The sequence below is a fragment of the Balaenoptera ricei genome, chromosome 1, assembly GCF_028023285.1.
Source record: "Balaenoptera ricei isolate mBalRic1 chromosome 1, mBalRic1.hap2, whole genome shotgun sequence".
Classification (NCBI taxonomy): Eukaryota; Metazoa; Chordata; class Mammalia; order Artiodactyla; family Balaenopteridae; genus Balaenoptera; species Balaenoptera ricei.
Window position 1 is genome coordinate 115,878,837 of NC_082639.1, and position 21,493 is coordinate 115,900,329.

The following is a 21,493-nucleotide window of genomic DNA, read 5'->3' on the forward strand; positions in this document are numbered from 1 at the left end:
TTTTGATACATTATCTCTCCTTTCAATAATCTCTTCCCAACCCATCCCCTTCGTCCATTTAAAATCACTATGTTCAGAGAAAATAGTCAGTAAAATATCTATATTTTGAAATAGAATTTATTTACAAGAACTTGTTTTCACATGCAGAGTCCCCGATTCTGATTTGCTCTGAAGTTTTGGCAAGTGTCATATCTAAGTCTAAATTTCCAATTCTGTAAAATAGAAATAATTATTGCTTTCATAAATATGGCTAATTATGATTTATCCTTTACTTTTCAGTTTAAATGTAACTTACTCAAGGAGAGAGTGCCTGTGTATTTTATTACTAATTACCACAATTTAAATTAATTAATTGTAATTAATTATAAATTAATTGCCATCTTAATGTCTAGAATCTTCAAATCTTTTTAAACACCTTAAGCACAGGAACTTAAAAAAAAACAAAACAAAACAGGGTAGCATCTGTTTTGTTCATCATTTTATGTAAAGCTTAGCACATCATCTGCTATACAGTAAGAACTAAATAAATATGTGCTGACTTGACCGAATGGATAGATGGATATCTTTAAGATGGTAGAAATACAAATACTTTGGGATCTTTATTATGTAGATCTATGTAATTCTACATAGAATTAAAGATTTTCGTATAGTCAACATTTGATTGTCTACTAACAGTAGATATCCAATGCATAAATAATCCCTAATACCAACTAATAATTGAATCTTCGTATTTCTTGTATGCTAAGCTATAGGGCTATTTTTCATACATTAAAGGTAATAATTAGTTTAAAATGAAAAAAAGAAGTAGTCCAACATAAAAAGTAATCCTATTTCCTGCCATGGACTCTACTCCTTCACTTTCATACTTTATACTGGGAATAGATATTAAGACCACTGAGACCAACACATCTCACAGATTCTCCCTCTGGCTAATTTACTTCTTTTTTCCTTTTAAGAAAAGTATCTGAGAAGTATTTTTGCTTAATTATATTTTCCTTGATATTGTTCTAACACTCAGAGTAATGATGAGAGTTCTGGGCAGAGTAAAGGAAATAAAAATAAATGTAACTTTTTTTTTTTTTTTTTACTATCAGTTATATGCTGGACTTTTTGTACTGTGGTTTACAAACCTTATTACTAATTCTCAAAACAACCATCAAGAGCATATTTTTAATAAATGATGAAATTGACTCTTCAATTAAGAAAGTTTGAGTTACTTTACAGAGATCATGTAATTAATAAGTGACTAAATGAACTAGGATTTAAACCCAGATATATGTGATCTCTAAAACATGCTTTTCTCTACTATACCAGTGTTTTCCATTTTAATACATAAATGATTGATATACATGAAATGATTATAAATGGTACATGAAAAACCATTTTTTGTTCTAAAATTTATTTAGCAAATATTATCATTTATCACATGACAATGTATTTACATTAAATCAAGTAAATTTGAAAAACTTACATATTGTAGGTAAGACACCGATTTGACCAAAATCCTAAGTATGGTGTACAAATGTCTGGGATTTGAGAAACACTGCAGTGCATCATATTACTAGAGAGAATTTCCAATCTCTGGTCTCAAGTCACATGTGGCTGCAGCAAATAGCATAATGGCTGCATTAACACTGAAAACTAGGCAGCAGTTCAGTATCCCATGTAGAAAATCCCTGAGCACTTGATATTTCATCTATGGCTACTGAGGATACCCAATGTCACCATATCCTCAGCTCCACACACTTGGCCTGCCTCCTCCACCTTCACTCCAGCATCCCTGTCCTCTTTAACTGCCTCCTCACAGCCTCCTTGATCTCCTTGTTGTGAAGCTGTAGATAAAGGGGTTGAGGAAGGGTGTGAGCACCGAATAGAACACGTACAGGGCCTGGTCATAGTCCAGCAAGTAGCTCTTCTTCAGTCACACATACATGAAGAGGATTCTTCCGTAGACGGAGAACCACAGTGAGGTGGGAGGCACATGTGAAGAAGGCCTTCCTCTTACTTGCAGCTGGAGGAATTCTGAGCACAGTGCAGATGATCGGCACATAGGAGCTGAGGATCAACAGAAAGGCAGCCAGGATCTTGCAGGAGTTGATAACAAAGTACACTAGGACATTGATCGATGTGTCCGTACAAGCCAAGCTCAGCACAGGAGGGAAATCACAAAAGATGTGCTGAATGTGATTGGGGGCACAAAAAGGGAGGTGGGAGACCAAGGAAATTTCAGCCAGTGGCCCAGCCAAGCCTCCTAACCAACAGCCAACAGCAATCTTGACACAGAGTGCTGGGATCATGCTGGTAGGGTAGTGGAGAGACTGACAGATGGCTAAGTACCTGTCATAAGCCATAGCTGTGAGGAGATAGCACTCAGTAGCCCCAAGAGAGTGGAAGAAATAGATTTACAGAAGGCACCCAGAGAAAGAAATGGTCTTCTCACTGAGCAAGTTCAACAGCATCTTGGGGTTGGTGGCAACTGTGTAGCCAAGCTCCAGTAAGGAGAGAATGCTGACAAAGTTGTACATGGGTGTGTGGAGCCGTGAGTCCAGGCAGACCACCAGGAATATCACCAGGTTGCCCAGTATAGAAGTGAGGTAGATTAGGAATAACAAAAGAAAGAGATAAGCCTGAACACCCTGAAGATGGGGAAAGCCCAAGATGATGAACTCTGTTACCTGGCTCCAATTCCTGGGCTTCATTGTTCACCATTCGTATCTCTGGAATGTAAACTATGGAAGGATGAGAAAGAATGTTGAGCCAAAGAAGTCCCAAGAAGAAGGCTCAAAATACTTTTCTTCTCCCTCTGCACCTCCAGAGTAAAGCACATTCAGTACCTACTCTAAGAGGCCAGAGTTTCTATCCCTCCCCTCAGCCACTGTCAATAGCCTCCTTCGGAGTATCCAATCTTATAATCAGACTTAAAACATCTTCTCTGATTATACAGCCCATTTTGGGCCCCTGTAATCCATTCTATAACCAATTTATCTTGCTTAATGGAATCTATATAGGTTTTAGAAATTTAAGTATTCCTCATCCAAGGTTTATATTATCATTTATACATAGTTCTAGTCTAAGATATAAATTATCATTTATACTGATAAAGTATTGGTAGTGTACTGGACCAAGATTCCATCATTTTAACTATATATTTTTATTTCTAATTTTAATTGATTGTCTTCTTCAACTTTCTGGATACCAAAGAATTAACCTTTTCACCCCCAGCTCCCTCCCATTTCCTTCTGGATACACAGATCTAAGAGCATCTTTCATGGTCATGTAGATCAGAGTTTCACCTCTTTTGGATGCTGGTGAGAATCCCAGTCAAGGATAAGGGGGTTTAAGTAAATAAAAGAGGCACAGAAAACCAGGAGGCAAATCTATCTCTCTCCATTTCTACTCCAAACTGTGGCCACTTTATCAATCCTTCCTACCTACCACTTTCCCCCTCCACCAATCTCAAATCCACTTTTCTGACTTATTGCTTCACAAATGGTAAATATTTATATTCCACTGTGTTGAGGTCAATATAGCAGAAGTTAACTGAACATTTTCTGTGTTGTAAGCATTATACCTAGAACAGGGGCTTAACCGATAAATAAAATATGGCACCTGAAGGTGAGAAACTAATATTCTAATAGAGAAAACAGAGAAGAAACTGATTTCTTTACAACTATTTATTGGAAAATTCCATCACCATAGAAATATGCTACTATTCTCACAAATTTTGGAACACAAAACAAGCCCCCAAATTCTTTCTTTTGATTCACTTGTCCCACAGCCACTGCTCTATTTGCTTCCCTGTCCCTGCAATAAAACTCCTCCCAGAGGGGGAAGGGTAAGCTGAAATGAAGTGAGAGAGTGGCATGGACTTATACATACTACCAAATGTAAAATAAATAGCTAGTGGGAAGCAGCCACATAGCACAGGGAGATCAGCTCGGTGTTTTGTGACCACCTAGAGGGGTGGGATAGGGAGGGTGGACGGGACATGCAAGAGGGAGGAGATATGGGGATATATCTATATTTATAGCGGATTCACTTTGTTATAAAGCAGAAACTAACACACCATTGTAAAACAATGATACTCCAGTAAAGATGTTTTTTTAAAAAAGTAAATAAACATCACACACAAAAAAAGAAAAAAAACTCCTTCCAGGAGTTGCCTATACTCATTGCCTCTAATTCCTCTTTCCCTGTTTCCTAATTAGAACTTCATCACATCCTCTCCATCAAAACTTCCCTCCTCAGAGTTACCAATTATCTAAGATTTGCAAAATGCAATTGGCATCTCTTATTCCTTTGCTTACTTGGACTCTCAGCCGTTCTTGACAGACCTGATCTATCCTGCCTCTTGACACACTTTCATCACTTGGTCCTCGGGATGCTATACTTTAGGTTTCTTTCTACCTTAGTGATATTTTTCTTCTCTTTGCCCTACCTTTTTAATATCACAGTTTGCAGAGGTCAGGATTAATTCTTCTTTTTTCTTTCTTTGTAAACTCAGTGCTTTGTTAATGTCATCCAATGTCGTGGCTTAGAACACCATATATGCGTTGACTTCTAAATGAATTCCCCAACCAACAATTCTTTCCCTTACTCCAGACTCATATATTCTTCTGCCTACATGCATCTCCTATTGGGCATCTAGTAGCTATCTCAAACTGAACTCCTGTGGGCACTATTCATAGTCTTCCCCATCTCAAATGATGGCAATTACCATCTTTTGGCTAATGGGCCAAAATTCTTGCAGTCATCCTTGTTTCTATCTTTCTCTCGCACATCCAGGATCTATATTTCACTTGGATCAAGCCACTGTCATGGTGAACCTCTGTTACTGTAATTGACTCCTAATGGATCTTCTTACCTGCATTTGTCCATCAATAGCCTAATCTTGATGCAGCAATCAGAAATATCCTTTTAAATTATTAAATCAGGTCCTTTCTTTTCCACTGCTTAAATCTCCTCAGTGACTTGACATTTTACAGTCTTTGTTGTAGCTGTTTCCTCTTCCTAAAAATTTTTTCCACCGAATATCTACTTGGATATCTTTTTCATTTATTCCAAGCCTTTGGTCAAATCTTGCTCTCTCAACCAACCTTACCTGGACCACCCTAAATAAAACTGCAGTCTACCTCCTTTTCTACATCCATGTCCTGTACTGATATCACCTTCCCCTACTCTACTTCTAATTTTTTCCATGGTACTTATTATCTTTTAACATAATATAAAAAGTATTTTTTTATTATCCCAATTATTTATTGTTTCTCTCCTCCATAAGAATGTAAGCTCTTTGAGAGCAGGGAATTTTTTGTTTGTTTGGCCCACTGATGTACTTCAAGTGCCTAGAGTTTTGTCTGGAACGTGATGGCAATTCAATAAATACTTGTTAAATGAATAAGCAAATTCTTTAAGATAAATGCTAATTTGCATATACGGTAAGGGTTGGAAGAGCAGTAAGTGAGCCCTGGGTGGGAAGTGGAGATCATAAAGACCTCACAGAAGACATAATTTTCATTTGAAATGAAAAAAAAAGTGTCAGAAGTTCCCAGATGGAAAATTTTTTTAAAAAGTATTCTAGGCACAAAGGAATACTTGTGTAAAGGCGAAGTGTTATAAAAGGCATCCAGTCTCCTCTTTCTGCCCTCCAAGATTCTTACCACTTCTTCCCTCTCCAGGACCCTCTAATCCCAGCCAAACTAATATTATTTACTTTGCTTTTTTCTGGCTACACTTTCTTCTAAACCCAGGCAACATGACTACCTCTTATACCAAAACCTTTCTCATTCCAATATTAACATATGATGTTTCTCTACTAAGATGCCAGAGGACTGCTTCTGGACAGAATTCTTCTATGGGTGATCTTGCTTCAGCAGAATCATTTTAAGATCAGAGATTCCCCTTTTGCTTTAGTTTTCCTCACTTTGAACTCATATCTGTCTACTTCCCAATTCTGCCTTCTACCTCCTTCAAATCTTGGATGCAGGTACGCCTCCTCTAAAATATTATCCCAACTGTTACACTGACTGTATCCTCCTCTAGTTTTTGTTCCTTGTATTATGTTCCCTCTGCTTGTACTGGATTCTTTTTCTGCTGTCCAGCCATCATATGTCGTCGGTCAGTCTTACTACTTTTAAGTCATAGCCAAGGCCAAGTTGCTTATTTAGCTATCTATCAAATTCTGAAATTCCTCTTTTAGAGAGAGAACCATGAGCTTCTTTTTAATCACACAGATACCAAAAAAAGATATAAATTAAATATACTTGTAATGAAGGAGGAAGTTCATTGGTAGGAAGAACAGGCATAGGTAGTGTAGAAGTTATTAGTGCAGCTTACTAAGTATTTCTATACTTTCAGGTACATGTTAAGATTGTACTTCCCTGACTCTGGTTAAGCTTGGCATAGATTCATGGATTCATCTGGCCAATAAAATGTGAAATGGAGATGGAATATGCCTCTTCTGTGGCAGATTTTTTTTTTTTTTTACAGTAAGTCCTTGTTGGTCTTCTGTTTTAAATATAGCAATGTGTACATGTCAATCCCAAACTCCCAATCTATCCTTCCCCCTCACCCTTCCCCTCTGGTAACCATAAGTTCATTCTCTAAGTCTGTGAGTCTGCTTCTGTTTTGTAAATAAGTTCATTTGTATCATTTTTTTTTTTTTTAGATTCCGCATATAAGCGATATCATGTGATATTTGTCTTTCTCTGTCTGACTTACTTCACTTAGTGTGATAATCTCCAGGTCCATCCATGTTGCTGCATATGGGATTATTTCATTCTTTTTAAAGGCTGAGTAATATTCTATTGTATATATTTTCCACATCTTCTTTATCCACTCATCTGTCGATGGACATTTAGGTTGCTTCCATGTCTTGGCTACTGTAAACAGTGCTGCAATGAACTTTGAGGTGCATGTGTCTTTCCAAACCATATTTTTCTTTGGATATATGCCCAAGAGTGGTTATGCTGGATCAGTGATGTACTTCCTAATCTGTCCTATTTAACACCAAGTTATTGAATGCTGTATACATTTGGGTTCACCTGTTTTAACTGAATCTCCCTAACAATGCCTGAAGCTCATCCTTTTAATATTTACTTGAAAATAAAATTGTTAAAAGCTTAAAAATAAAATAAAGTTCTCCAATTTTTATCCAACTCAGATCCTTTTTTTCCTAAATGTTTTACATTCCTTCCCTCTAAATTTAAATATAAAGCACCATTCCTGGAGCTATCCTCCATATCTGGTCTCCCCAACCCCACTCGTAGATGAGTTATTTAGAGACTTCAACTCAACTTTCAGATATACATGGGGGTTGGCTTCAAGGTTGAATTTTGGAAGCCAATATCTTGTTCTTTCCTTTCTCAAGAGGTAAAGTTTCCACTTGACTCCAAAGACTTATTCTCAAGCTATACATTGCTTCATTGCTCACTGATGACCTGCTGTCATTCACTCCCTGAATACTCTGCCTGGGAAATCAAAGTCACTATGACCAGGTCAAGCATTATATCCCACTGAAAACAGGAACCTCTGTACTCTTTCAACTCCCCAGTTCACAACTCTCAGAGATTTTGACTAATCCCCTCACACCCCACTCAATATGGCAAAAAATACTCATGCTTTTCCCCTTACATTGTTGTTTTATTTCATTTTCTTTTATAATTTTTAAATACTACTGTAATTCAGTTTCCAACACAAGAGACTTCGAGTCAGTGTTAGAAGAACATTAGGAACTATCACTCACTCTAGTAACCTCCATAATTTTGGATTTCCTTGGATCAATAAGAATATTTTAAATGTATAAGAGATTCCACCAATTTATAAAAATAAAAGATCTTTTAATATCACCCAGAAAAAGAAGAAAAACTGAAATAACAGAATAAAAAGAAACAGTCTGCACCAAACTTTATAATGTCCTTATGTTTTTCATTTTTATTCAAAGCAGTGAAGACTCAGATCCTCTTACTCATGAAGGAATCCATGTTATGGGCATCAAACCCACAAATGGGCATCAAAGCTTTGCTGGGACTGACAGAGCCAGAAGGTCCTTACCCCATTAAACAGTTCTTTCCCATTGTTGAAATGCTTCAGTTTGATAAACTTCTTCCTTCTATTGACCTGAAATCTGAGTTTCACCCACCATTCTTAGTTTTTCTCTGTGGAAAAAACCCATTGTTCTAGTACAGATCCATAATTTTAAACACTGTTTTCAACATCATAGGGATTTCACTGTTTGCCAAATGGGTCCCTATATTTGGTATTGCTTCTTTTGTTTACAGTGTACCCTCACTAGAATACACTTTATCCAAAGTCAGTCCGTAGACACGTAAGCCATTTTCTGGCTCAAGTTCCCTCACATTTTCCCTTGACCATCCAAGGTGAACACTGACCTGTCCTGCCTCTAAATTTCCAGTAACACTTCCTCACTTTTCCTCCAATTATATCCTGTCATGCACTACAATTATTTTTCATGCATATATCTTATTGTCCCAAAGCAACTCTCTGTGAGATTTCTGAAATTAAATAAATCTCATATTATGCCCCATCTTCCAGATGCTTAGCACAATACTTGATACATTGCAGCCACTGTGGCTAATGAAAAAAATTATGATAATTAAGACGACTTGCACAGCTCCTTAACTCACCAGTTACTCATCCTCTCCCATTGGTCTCCTGATATTGGAGTCAGGGCTCTTATAAAATCTACCGCATGTGTAAATTAGCATTTTTCTTACTTCAGTCCTTTGCAATCGTATTTTATTCCCCTTACTCCAAAAAAGCTTTTTGAACAAAGTCCTTGCATTCTATTTTCTAGTCCCTACAGTTACATTATCCATAGGCCCAAATTATTGAAGCATAGGACCGAAGAGCTGGGAGTTAGAAGGGGGTTGCATTTTAGAGATCATCTTGTTCTATGTCTTCATTTTGCAAAAGAGGAAACTGGAATCCAGAAAGGAGAGATGACTTTCTCAAGGTCACACTAATTAAAACATAGACAATTTGCTAATTCTGAGCCCAGACTCTCAAACATTTGGAAAGCAGAATATCTGTGTGTGTGTGTGTGTGTGTGTGTGTGTGTGTCAATAGTTTTTGTGTTCTGAATGATATGTCCTGTGATCCCTAATTATTCTCCTCCTCTCCTTATTTCTGAATGCTCTAAGTTTCTTCCTAGTGCTCAGACTAGAAAATAACATGATGACAGAAATGCCTGACTGACAAAATTCTTACCCAGAGCTTGACAGTGGGAGGGCTCTTGACTTTGGCAGCCCAGCCACCGCTCAGAGTCTGGAGTTGGGGAAAAAAACTCTCTGCTCACTTCCAATCTCTTATTTACAGTGTTACAGTCACATACTCTTGAGGCCTGGAAGAGTTGGAGTTTAATGCTTCGATGGAACCTATGGGAGTAAGTCAAACCATGAAAGGTTCCTCTCCCATGACCTATATTCTCAATAGGGTCCTTATAGAGGCAGAAACCCCTGGGTCTCTGAGCAAACCTCCTGAGGTTGCTAAAGTGCTCCCTCAGGAAGGGAAACTGTCATACAAGAAGTTCATTAGCCAGTGGTACTTCATAATCGAGTAGTTCACTACAATAATAATAACCACTATTCCAAGTTGAGATCAATATCTCTCAGGGCAAAGATTTTCTTCAGTAAAAACAATAATTCGTGTGGGAGCTCTATGTTCAAATGGGTTCCTGTGTCGTGCGACCTGAAAGAAAGCATATACCTTCCAATTATGACAGGATCTTTCTAAAATGTGACTGGCTTTATTGGACCCTGAGAGAATAAGGATGGAGACAGACTGAGGACATAAACACGATCAAGGCAGACACCTAATCCTGCCTGTTGCTTGTATCTATAGCAGTTTTATTTCTCTTACACACAGGAGCTTCCTCTTTGCTGTTATTTTGCTCTGAAAAGAGCCCTGCCTCAGGATCTTAGATTTCAACCCCAGTTGTTCTTCCAGCCATTTATGTGATATTGGCCACCTAACCAAGTGTTTGATACTCCATATTTCATATGAGTAAGATACTACTTTCCTCATATGAAAGTAATAATGATCAAATGTGATAATGAATGTAAAAATGTATTTATAAATTATAATATATTCTGCAAAAGGTTTTAAATAAATTTTTCACTTTCCCAGTCCCATTCATACCTTCAATGTTGTTCATACAAATTTTTCCTTCTCTACATCCTAATCTATGCCTTGAGGATTTTACTTTTTTCAGACTGAGTTGTGAGGGTTATTTTTTTTGTTTGTTTTTTTGTGTGTGTACTTTAACTAATCATTTCTATTTTGAGCCAAAGTGTTATTTTATTCCTTGATTGTTATGAATAGATTTTTAACTAATAATTTTATTTAATTAATGACTATTGATTTATTCTGGTTTCTAAATCTCCATATGCCAACTATGGATAAATAACAACTATCTTTTTAATTAAAATTTCCACCCTTCTCTATTTCATTTTCATTCACTTCTTTTTGTGAACTAGAATACGAGCTATCCTTGAAAGATCTCCACTAATTCTGCTACCTCCCCTCCAACTGATATCCTATCTTTGCTGGTGTGTGGATAAATTATGCACCTGGCTTTTCCCTGACAAAGATTCTCCCCTTGACCAAACTCTAGCCCAGTTCCTCTGAACCTTGTCCTTAACTAAGCCTCAAACTTGTCCTATAAGAACTATAGACCTTCAGTACAAAAGGTTTGGCTACCCCCACCACCAAACGCATACACATTAAAAATCTTGAACAAACACTCACATAGTTTCTAACAGCTCAGTGCTGCATCCCAAGGATGATCCTAGCCACCACCTTAATAAAGTTGCTGCCTGAGAAAGTTCAAAGCTGTCAGAAGAACTTACTATTTATTCTAGCTGACACCAATAGGCCCTTGATGACCCTTTCTTAGAGCTTTTACTAAAAAGGGTTTACAACTGTGACTCCTTCCCTTATCCCTTTGAGATGTATATGGATCTAACTCAGGAGTGTCTTTCTCAAAGGACCTGAAAGCCATTCCTTTAAAGTATAATCATCGGGAAAGATAAGGCCTCTGTCACCCGGTCTCTGTAGGAGAGTAGAATCTTAAGTTAGATCATTGCCAGATAGCAGACACAGCTGGCCTAATTGCATTTACACGGACCAACCTTTTAAAATTTTTTATTTCCCTGACTCTACTGAGTGCATTCTCAATCCCTTCTCCACTCCCTCATTCTTCTTTAAAACCCCTGTCACCTCTGTACAAATTGAAGTTGAATTCAGTTCACACTGGACCTTCTACCCTATTGCAATAGTATATTACTGATTAAAATCTGTCCTTACTACTATAACTAGTGTCCAGCTTTGTTTATCTTTGACACCCCTCACCTTGAAAAAAAGCCCTCATTTGTAGTATTTGTTGATTTGCATAGTGTAAATATTCCCACCATGCCTGATTTCAAGCTACCTGCTCACAAAATCCCTGACAATTTAACAATCACCTCTCAGGAATTAAAAAACTACAACTAAATAAGATAGTAGAGGTGAATCTCATAAACATAATGCTGAGTGAAAGAAATCAGGCACAAAAGAATGTGTACTGTAAGAATCAACCTATGTAAAATACCAAAACAGGCAAAATCAGTCTACAGTGTTGGATGTCAGGTTATTGGTTATACTTATGGGAGGGAAAGAAGGAGTGTGTTTAATGTAAAGGTGCATTGAGAAAGTGTTGGAGATATTTCCAGTGTTCTGTTCAGAATGCTCATTACATATAAGAGTTCAGTGTGTGAACACCTCATTGTGTTGCATATTTATGTTTTGTACAGTTCTCTGCATGTTTGTCCTACTTCAGTAATGTTTTTAATTGGTAGTCTACCATCTAACTTGTATATTCTGCATCCCTTTGCCTAGTTTTAAGTTCTGCATAATAAAAGGGTTGTGGGGCCAAGAACAGGAGTTGGCATAGAGTACATCATTTACTCGGAGTGTAGTCAAATTCTTACCACATCAAATAGAGGGAGTAAAACAAACTAGGAATCAGGCCCAAAGAATGTTGAGTCTTTCCTTCTATAATTTCTGACTCCTTTTGCTTTCTGTTTCCCATGTAAATTTACATTAAATACATTAGAACTAGGTGTGGAGGATTTGTAAGAAAGACGAATGATACTACCTTTCATTCGTAAATAGGAAGGGAGTGGGCTCCAGTAGTGACTGGAATCAGGACAGAATCACTAAAGATCAAAATAAGTCAGTGACAAGAGTGGGTAAGATTCATTACATTTTCCATTTATTACATTTTTATTGAATGCTCACCATGTTTAGACACTTGCTAGATTCTGGATATATATATATATATATATATATATATATATATATATATATGTAGATAGATAGATAGATAGATAGATAGATAGATAGATCAAGATACCAAACTCACATGATTTTATTTTTTTATTTTATTTCTGTTCAATCTTTTATTAGCTGTGAATCCTTGAGTGATTATTTTAACCTTTGGTTTCTTCATCTGCAATACAAAGGATACCTACTTCATAGAAAGTTTTTGTTTGCTTGTTTGTTTTTGTTTTTGTTTTTTTGAAGAGGATATCAACATCGGGGTTTTTTTTTTGTTTTGTTTATTTGGTTTTTTTTAACATCTTTATTGGAGTATAATTGCTTTACAATGGTGGGTTAGTTTCTGCTGTATAACAAAGTGAATCAGCTATACATATACATATATCCCCATATATCCTCCCTCTTGCTTCTCCTTCCCACCCTCCCTATCCCACCCCTCTAGGTGGTCACAAAGCACCGAGCTGATCTCCCTGTGTTATGCGGCTGCTTCTCACTAGCTATCTATTTTACATATGGTAGTGTATATATAAGTCCATATCACTCTCTCACTTCGTCCCAGCTTACCCTTCGCCCTCCCTGTGTCCTCAAGTCCATTCTCTACATCTGTGTCTTTATTTCTGTCCTGCCCCTAGGTTCTTCAGAACCTTTTTTTCTTTTTTTAAGATTCCATATATATGTGTTAGCATACGGTATTTGTTTTTCTCTTTCTGACTTACTTCACTCTGTATCAAACTGACATGATTTTAGACTAAATATATTTTATAGACTTGTAGGAAAAACTGAAAAATTATATCTATATCTAACTATATCTACATATACACAAATGTGCATACACATTTAAATTTTGATACATATTTTGAAGGAAAAAAATTCTTCAAAAGAAAAATAAGTAGCATAAATTAAGATGAGTGTGCAGAAGTCCTTGAAAAGATAATGTCATTTAAAAGTGACATTTGAACAGAAACTCATGCAAAGAGGAGTGAGCCAATTGAAGTGTTGCTGGGGTTGGGGGTGGGGGCAGTGTCAAGTTTCTGAAGCCATACAGATCTTAATTTATTTGAAGAACTCAGAGTGACAATGTGGCTGGGTAAGAGCGAACTGATGGAGAAGAGGTGGGAGTCAATGTTGGAGAAGAAGGAATGGGAGAATTTTGTTGAATCTTATAAAGTTTGATGAGGCTTTGGATTTTATCCAAAGTGCAATTGGTAATCTTTCACGGTTTTAGAGAATGGCATATCCAATTCAGTTTTAAAATATGTCACTTTAGTTTTATATGGAAAATATATTAGAATAGAACAAGAGTAGGAGCAAGGAGAGTGTGTAGAATATTATTGTATTAATCCAGTCGAGAGATACTGGAGATTTACACCAGGATATTAACACTAAAGGGAAAGAGGAAAACAAACAGATTTGAGGGTATATTTTGAAGAAGGATTGGCATGTGTTAATAATGCAGGGGTAGAAGAAGAAGAATTGAAATAAATTATTTGAAATTTTCTGACCCAAGCACAGAGAAACAAAAGCATCAAGCTTTCAGGACTGGAAAATTGAAAATTTACCTGTGAGTTTCATCAAACATTCAAAGAATGAAAAATTATAATCTTATAAGAACTCTTGAAGAGCCTAGGAAGAAAAGAAATCTTCATTTTTGACCAGTTAATTTTTAAATTCTTGAAATACATCCAGCTAGAGTTGTTAAGAGGCACTTGGATGTATAAGTCTAAAGCTCAGAAGAGAGTTCTGATTTGGAGATATAAATTCAAGAGTTGTTGGCATAGGTAGGGATGAAATTTAAATCCATAGGAATAACTCTGAGCATCTAGGAAGACAGTGCTACAAGACAAAGAAGACTGATAAAGACCAATTAGAGAGATAAGGAGAAAATTAACAGACACTGATAACATAGAATCTAAGAGACAAACTTTTTTTGAAGAGGAGTTGGTTAAGTGTATCAAGAATTCAAGAAAGAGGAAAGACAAGAAGGGTCTAATGTATTTGGCAGTGTGGAGGTCATTAATGACCTTGGCAAAATATTGGTTGAAAGGTCGAAGCCAAAGCCAGATTGAAATGGGTTGAAAACTGAATAGGAAGTGAAGAACAGGAGAGAGATTGCACCATTAATCATGTTGAAGTTTGACTGGAAAAGAGAACAGAGAAATAGACTGCTAGCTAGCTGGAAATGTGTGACCAAGGAAATGTGTATGCTTAATTTTAAGAATGGAGATACTAAAGTATTCTTAAATTCAGAATGCACTGTTCAAGTAAAAAAATAAAAGCATAAAGATGTAGGAAATAGAAGAAAACATAAAGAAATAAAGCCTTTGAGAAGGTAAGAGGAGATGGGATTCATTGCATGTGTGATGATGAGAAGATTATTCAAGGTCAGGACAAAGGTACATAGAACTTTTATGATATCAACAGTGAAATGGAGGAAGGACCTTGGTCAAAAGTCAATGGTGGGTGGGACTAACTATCTCTCCCTTCCAGAAGATGGTTCTCTTAATGGCCTTAATGAGTCCCTTGTTACGAAGACTGTAGATAATTGGGTTGACCAGTGACGTTAGTACAGAGTAGACTACAGCAAGTGTCCAATCAAGGGTCAGTGACTAGCTCTTCTTTAGTCGCATATACATGAAGATGATGATCCCAAAGAATATGAGGACCACAATAAGATGTGAGGCACATATAGAAAAGGACTTCTTTCTTCCTGCTGTTGTTTTTGTCTTCAATATAGCCCCCAATGATTCTTCCATTAGACACCATAATAAAGAGGAAAGTGATAAGGATGATGAAGGCATTGATGGCAAATCCACCAGGACATTATTGGATGTGTCCTCACAGGCCAGGCTCAGAAGAGGTGGAAAGTCACAGAAGAAGTGTTGGATTTCACTGTAGCCACAGAAATGGAACTGGGAGACCAGGATGACTTCAGAATTGGGACACAGAAAGCCACAAGTCCAACAACCAGCAGTCATCTTGGCACAGAGTGTGGGGGTCATAATTGCAGGATAGTGGAGGGGCCAGCAGATGGCCGGGGATCGGTCATAGGCCACTGCTGTAATAAGGTAGCATTCAGAGGCCCCTGGGGAGTGGAAGAAGTAAGTCTGAAGTAGGTATCCTGAAAAAGAAATGGTCTTCTTATCACTGAGAAGATTAGCTAGCATCTTGAGGATGGTGGTGATTGTATACCATAGCTCCAAGAAGGAGAGAACACTGACAAAGTGGTACATAGGTGTGTGTATAAGGCTGCATCCAATCGTATGACTAAAAAGATGGCCATGTTGCCACTGATAGTGAACAGGTATGCCAATAGCAGCAGGACAAAAAGCCAGCCCCTGACATGTGTCACTTTGGGGAAACCAAGGAGCACAAGTTCAGCCAGGCTTGAATGGCTGTGTGGCTCCATGGGAGGCTGAGGTGGGGAAGGAAAGGAGAAAAAGCTAGACTGAGGTGACTGCAAAATCCAACTCAGAACTTTCTCTTTACTGTTTTGTTTTTTTTTATTTAAAGGAGAAATTTAATTACTACTACCACAGCTACTACTATTTATACTACCCTAAAAATAGTAATCGCTAACTCTTATCAGCACTCACCGTGCATCGAGCATTTTACAAGTGTTTTGCATTCAATATTTACTTAATTTTCACACATCCAATGAGATAAGTACCATTGTTATACTTATTTTGCAGATGATAAAATTTAGGAATAGAGAGAATAGTGAGGTTTCATATAGATACCAGGTCACAGAAACGGAAGTTGACTTTATGCACTCTAATCCCATGGTATTTACCTCTATACTATGTGACCCTCCCCTAACATTATATTCATAGTTTTTCCTTCAGTCAGGTCTCAAAGGATGAATTTTGTCCATGAGACTAATGCAGTGGCAAGGCTTTTCTAATTGTTCAGTTCACTTCTCTAAACCTTATTGGATACACATGTGTCAGGCATAAGGAGTACAGAATTAAACAAGGTATAATCTCTGCGACCAGACACTTGCACCCTCCTGGGGAAGCCGACAAAGCAGTCATCTTGATATAGCCTGTGAAGTACAGAGCACTACAGAGTGCTAATGGAGGGGCCCATTTCTCAGATGAGGATGACTGAGAAAGGCTCCTCAGAGGAGGAAGGATTTGAGCAGAATTTTCAGTAAGAGTAAGAGTTACATGAAAGGGGAAAAGAACCATTTTAGACAAAAAGCACATGTGCAGGCACTGAGCGGGAAGCAGCCTTAGTTAAGGAAATGCATGCTCCCCTTATGGTAAGGCAACTGGGAAAGCTCACCCAATCATTTGGGGCCTTACCCCAAAAGGTGGGGGGAACCACTAAAGAACGTTAGGCAGATGAATGATGTAATCATATGTAGATTTTTAAAACTTCACTGATATTTAACTATTCTAACCTCAAGCTCAGAGGTGAAGGTGTGAATTTGCCTTGTCGTTATTGCTGATGGAAAGATGAGTAGGGTGTTAACACATAGGGTGAGAAAATGCAGACTAAAAAATGAACACAATAAAGTGGCAATTAGCATAAATCCTGCATTTTCAGAAAAACAACTATAGGTGAGAAATACATAGCTGGCTTGGTGATATTTCATAGGAAAAAGTATTAGACATTCTAACTGTTCTCAAGCACAGAGTGAAGCAGGTGCAAAAAGAAAAGAAAGAAAAAGGAAAAGAAACCATCACAACTAAAAGAACACAAACAATGTGACTTTAAATGCATAAAAATGGTAACCAATGTCAGTCACACCATATCCTGCGTAGATCACACTGCATTTGGTGAGGGCTATCTAAATTCTAGCCACCAAACTGACAAACTGCAGTCTCTTGCTTCTTTTGGTAATCCTAACATTTGTCTTAACACATTAAAGGTATTCAATGCAAACTAATTGTTTAGTCAAACTAATTTAACAATTGCTTAAAAGTTAGTAGACACCCCCAATACTTTCCCTTCAACTCATACCAGGTACCTAAATCAAAACATTGCTCCCAAACCCAAGTGTCCTGCAGTGGAAATTAACTTCTGGACTTGATATTTTTAAATGCTAAACTAATTCAAAGCAATTAGTGTTTAAGGCATTCTACTTGAATCTCTCCTATGCTAAAGGAACTGTATATTTACCTCTCTAATAACAGGGGACAAATACGCCAAAACAGAAATCTTTGCTTGATCACAATCTGGCACCTTTGCTCCTCCTAACCATTTGCTTCTAGTTTACCTCTCATCCTCTTTTCTCCATCTGGTAACTGCTTCTCATCCTTCAAAATGAGGTCAAATGTTAGCTCTTTAGTGAAGCCTCTCCTGAATCCCCCAGAAAATGTTACTTATTCCTTCTTCTATGTCCTCATATTGTTTACAGTGTCCACTTAACATATTGTAACAATATTACCTCTATAATGAATCTGTATTCCCCATAAATTGGTAAGATCTTTGAGAGTACATGTAGTACATTATTAATTCTTGTATATCCCCCACCAATGCCTAGAAAAATGAGCATAGAATTGTGAACTCAATGTTTCTTGAATATACTTAAATTTTTGTAGACTAAATTTATGTTTTTCAATTACATCTGAACACATCCTTCTTGTCCTCTAGGCATCTCAGGCTTAATACATCTAAACTTAGCATCTCAAATTTTGTCTTGCCTCCCTTCCCCTAATCCTGTTGAAAAAGTCATCATTACTCTCACCCACCCAGAAAAATTAAATCCAAGAAATATTTCGATCATCTTTTGGGTATAGTAAGTTTATTGATGATGTTTTATCTTTCTACAAATTAGCTTTTTTGAAGCTAACTGTATGTGTAGGTTGAGTAAATTCTTACAAACATGGAATAATTTCAGGAGCATTTTGAAGACCTCTAGATCTTACACTGTTACATCACCAAGTGTCTTTAACCCCCGCTCCTCCACCCCACAGTTAGAGAGCCTGTGTACAGCCCTCTCTAGGTGAAACCTTTTCAAATACAGCTGCTCCTGAGATGATATAATATCTCATTAGACCTTCTTAGTTCAGTTCCTATGTCATGAATGATACTCTAAGAAATCTCTACTCTCCGCCATCCATGCCAGATGTAACCAGTCTATGGCAGTACATAGGGAAACTTCCTGTCTCTCAAAATAGCCATTAGCCAATCTCTTGGTTGTACAGTGTAAATTAAGTATCAAACAGGAGGACAGTAGACAAGATAACCTTTAAAATTTCTTCTAAATCTGATACTCTCTGATTCTCAGAATTGGACATGCCAAGTCCCAGTTATTTAAGTCATCTTTCCACTAACCCAACTCTCTAACTTCAAAATATTATGTTTTCAGATACTTTATTATAAGTCCCACCTTTCAGATCCCCAGATCACCTACCAGCCACTGAACTTCATTCAGTATCTGCCTTTGCCTTGCTTTACTCAGATACATGTGGGAGATGGAGACTATATCCAGGAACCTTTCCTCTTCTTCAGCAAGTTCTATCCCCATGGGGCAGAGTCCCCAGAGCTAACCCTGACTGTCTCAGGCCACGAGGGGCACAGGCAAGGGCGAGACCTCCGGCCCCAGAGGCAGATGAGAATCAGGCTCAGGAGAGGCTCCGGGGAGGGCACGTGGAGAGAGGCCATGTCTGTTTTCCACCAGGTGGGCTCAGAGAAGCCTTTCCTCAAATGCTTGCTATCTTATCTCCCCTTTTTCAACACTTCCCCTCTCCCCATCTCCAGTGACTTCTCAGCACAGACTCTTGGACTCTGCAGAAATGACCCCCAACCCTCCTACAACTCTTTCCATAAACACATGCACTCACAGTTCCTTGTCTCACCTCACAAGTCCAAAGAGACTTTGTATATTTCCTCATCTTTTCAAACAATGACTTTTCCTGATCATGTGCCTGATCCAGCCCAACATTGTTCTTCCTTTGAGAAGCCCTTCTGATAAGAGCTGCTTGTTCTGAAAAAAAAAAAAAAAAATAGGTTTTAGAGCCTCAGAAATCTTAATTTCAATCCGGCACTCATAAAATAACCATTTACTGATCCTTTGCTAGGTAACATATCGTTCTAAGCACACTGCATGTATTAACTGATATGATCCTCATAATTACTCTATGAGGTTGGTACAATTCTTATTCCCATTTTACGTTTGAGGAGACTTAGGCACAGAGAGTTTAAAAATATGTCCAGGGTCACACAGCTAGTAAGTACCCTTGTCAGGATTATGAACTCTGACCCCAGAACCTGTGCTCATCACTTCTAAGCTACGCTGCCTTCAGAATTGTTGACAGCGGTTGAAAGAACATAACCAAGGACACATAGCCACAAATGGTGCCCATCTCAAGACCTGTACCCCTGACCACCACTCATTACCTATGTGCCCTTAGGCAGTCATTTATCTCTTTGAATCTATATAGTCTCATGTATAAATGTATGTTGTGGGGGTTATGTGAAAATAAACACAAAAAATAACTGTATTAGTTCTAAAATGTGTCTACACACATTCCTGTTTCACTTAGTAGGTGTAGAGTAGATGTTTGTTCATTAAATTCCTCCAGATAACTCTGGGCAGACATTTGTTACGTAATATCTCACAGCCTTATTTTCTTCACCTTTAAAGATGGCATATTTGGGTTGCTTTGAGAATCAGAGACATGACAATGCCTCCAGGCGAAGAACAGGAACACACCTAGAGTTTAACAAAATTGGGTTTATTGCAGTGAGGGAGATCACACATCATGTGGACCATGGAGCATTTCAGTAAGGGGTCATTAGAAAAGAATTATTATAGGATGTGGGCTCGTGTTAGGTGATTTAGGGGAAGGTTCAAGGAAGCAGGAATTGGTCTGGATTGGATCCTGTCAGTTACTAGAGATAATTCTATGATTGGGTATCTTAATGAATTTTATTCAGAAGGTAGACTAAACTTGCAATTGATAAAGAAACAGCAGTCACTCATATTAGCTAAGAAAGGGAAATTTTTTTTCTGATTTGTATGGTGATCTTGTTTTTGTATGTGCTTATACATGATTATCAAGCTGTCTTCTTTTTTCCCCACCTCTTCATCATGGTCAGACAGTGACCTTGTCTGATGTTGGTTTTCTGTGAGAACACCACGGGCTAGATTTGACTGTCTTTCTCTTTCTCAGATAAAATACATAAAGGGCAAACTACAAAGTCTAGTACAGACTAGACAACCCATAACCTTTTTCTTTCCCTCCCAACCATTACATCATTTCCCTTTTAGTGTCTCCAACATTAATTTTTAATTTCCCTATTAAGGAGTTCACTATATTACAAAATAACCAAAGTAAGTACAACTCTGGATTGTTTAAAATTTAGTTTTCATGAATGGAAATCCATCTCCTTGTCACTTCCATGCATTGGTCCTGAGGCGATCTTCTGGATCCAACATATCACTAAGTTCCACAAATACTAGAACACAGGCTTTATGTCCTGCTTTGATTATCTTTTCTTGCAGCTGAAGAGACTTCAGCTGATCTACATGTATGTTAAAGTTCCTCAACATACTGGTCACTCCTTCTTAGATTGGCTTTGGTTTGTCATGGTCTCACTCCCTGAAAAGAGCAACAAGGTTACGAAGATTTCATACAAAAGTAGAAATCAGTTAAATCTATTACATTTTTTAATCACACTTCCCTCTGCTTGAGACAGTCCCAGAAAAAAAAATCCTGTTACTGTATCCCTCTACCTTGGAACCCTTTCACCAAGGTAATGCCTCCTCATTCTTATGGTCTCCACTTTAACATCTCTTATTCAAAGAGGTCTGACCTGACCATACTATATAAATACCCTGTCTTCCAGCATTTTTTCTGTTTATTGCATCCTGGCCATTCCTTTCACAGCACAAATTTTAATTACTTATTCATACATTTATTTCTCTCTTTTCATCAATATATGATAAAGTCAGTGAAGACAGAGACCAAGTGTGTTTAATACCGTCATTCAGTGCCTAATATTTTTCCTTGCACAAAGTAGATATTCAAGAATTATTTGTTGAAAGAATTAATTAAGAAAAAGCTTTTCTGATAACCCACCCCCCCACACACACACATATAAATATACACAACATTTACAACCAGGATAGACCAGATTCTCCTATTACATGATTCCAGAGAACTGCGTATTTCTGAATTCCTCCCATTTCTAATAACTTATCCTCTAT

The 21,493-nt window shown here is 37.5% G+C and overlaps 1 protein-coding gene and 1 pseudogene across 1 annotated transcript; both read right to left on the reverse strand.

The window, feature by feature from the left end:
• Positions 1-1,766: 1,766 nt before the first annotated feature.
• Positions 1,767-2,699, reverse strand: LOC132352232 (olfactory receptor 6N1). The gene is given in 3 exon segments (XM_059902545.1): positions 1,767-1,834; positions 1,837-1,955; positions 1,957-2,699. Coding segments are annotated over 3 exon segments (930 nt in total).
• Positions 2,700-14,783: 12,084 nt separating this feature from the next.
• On the reverse strand, positions 14,784-15,739 carry LOC132352236 (olfactory receptor 6N2-like; annotated as a pseudogene).
• Between the last annotated feature and the right edge of the window lie 5,754 nt (positions 15,740-21,493).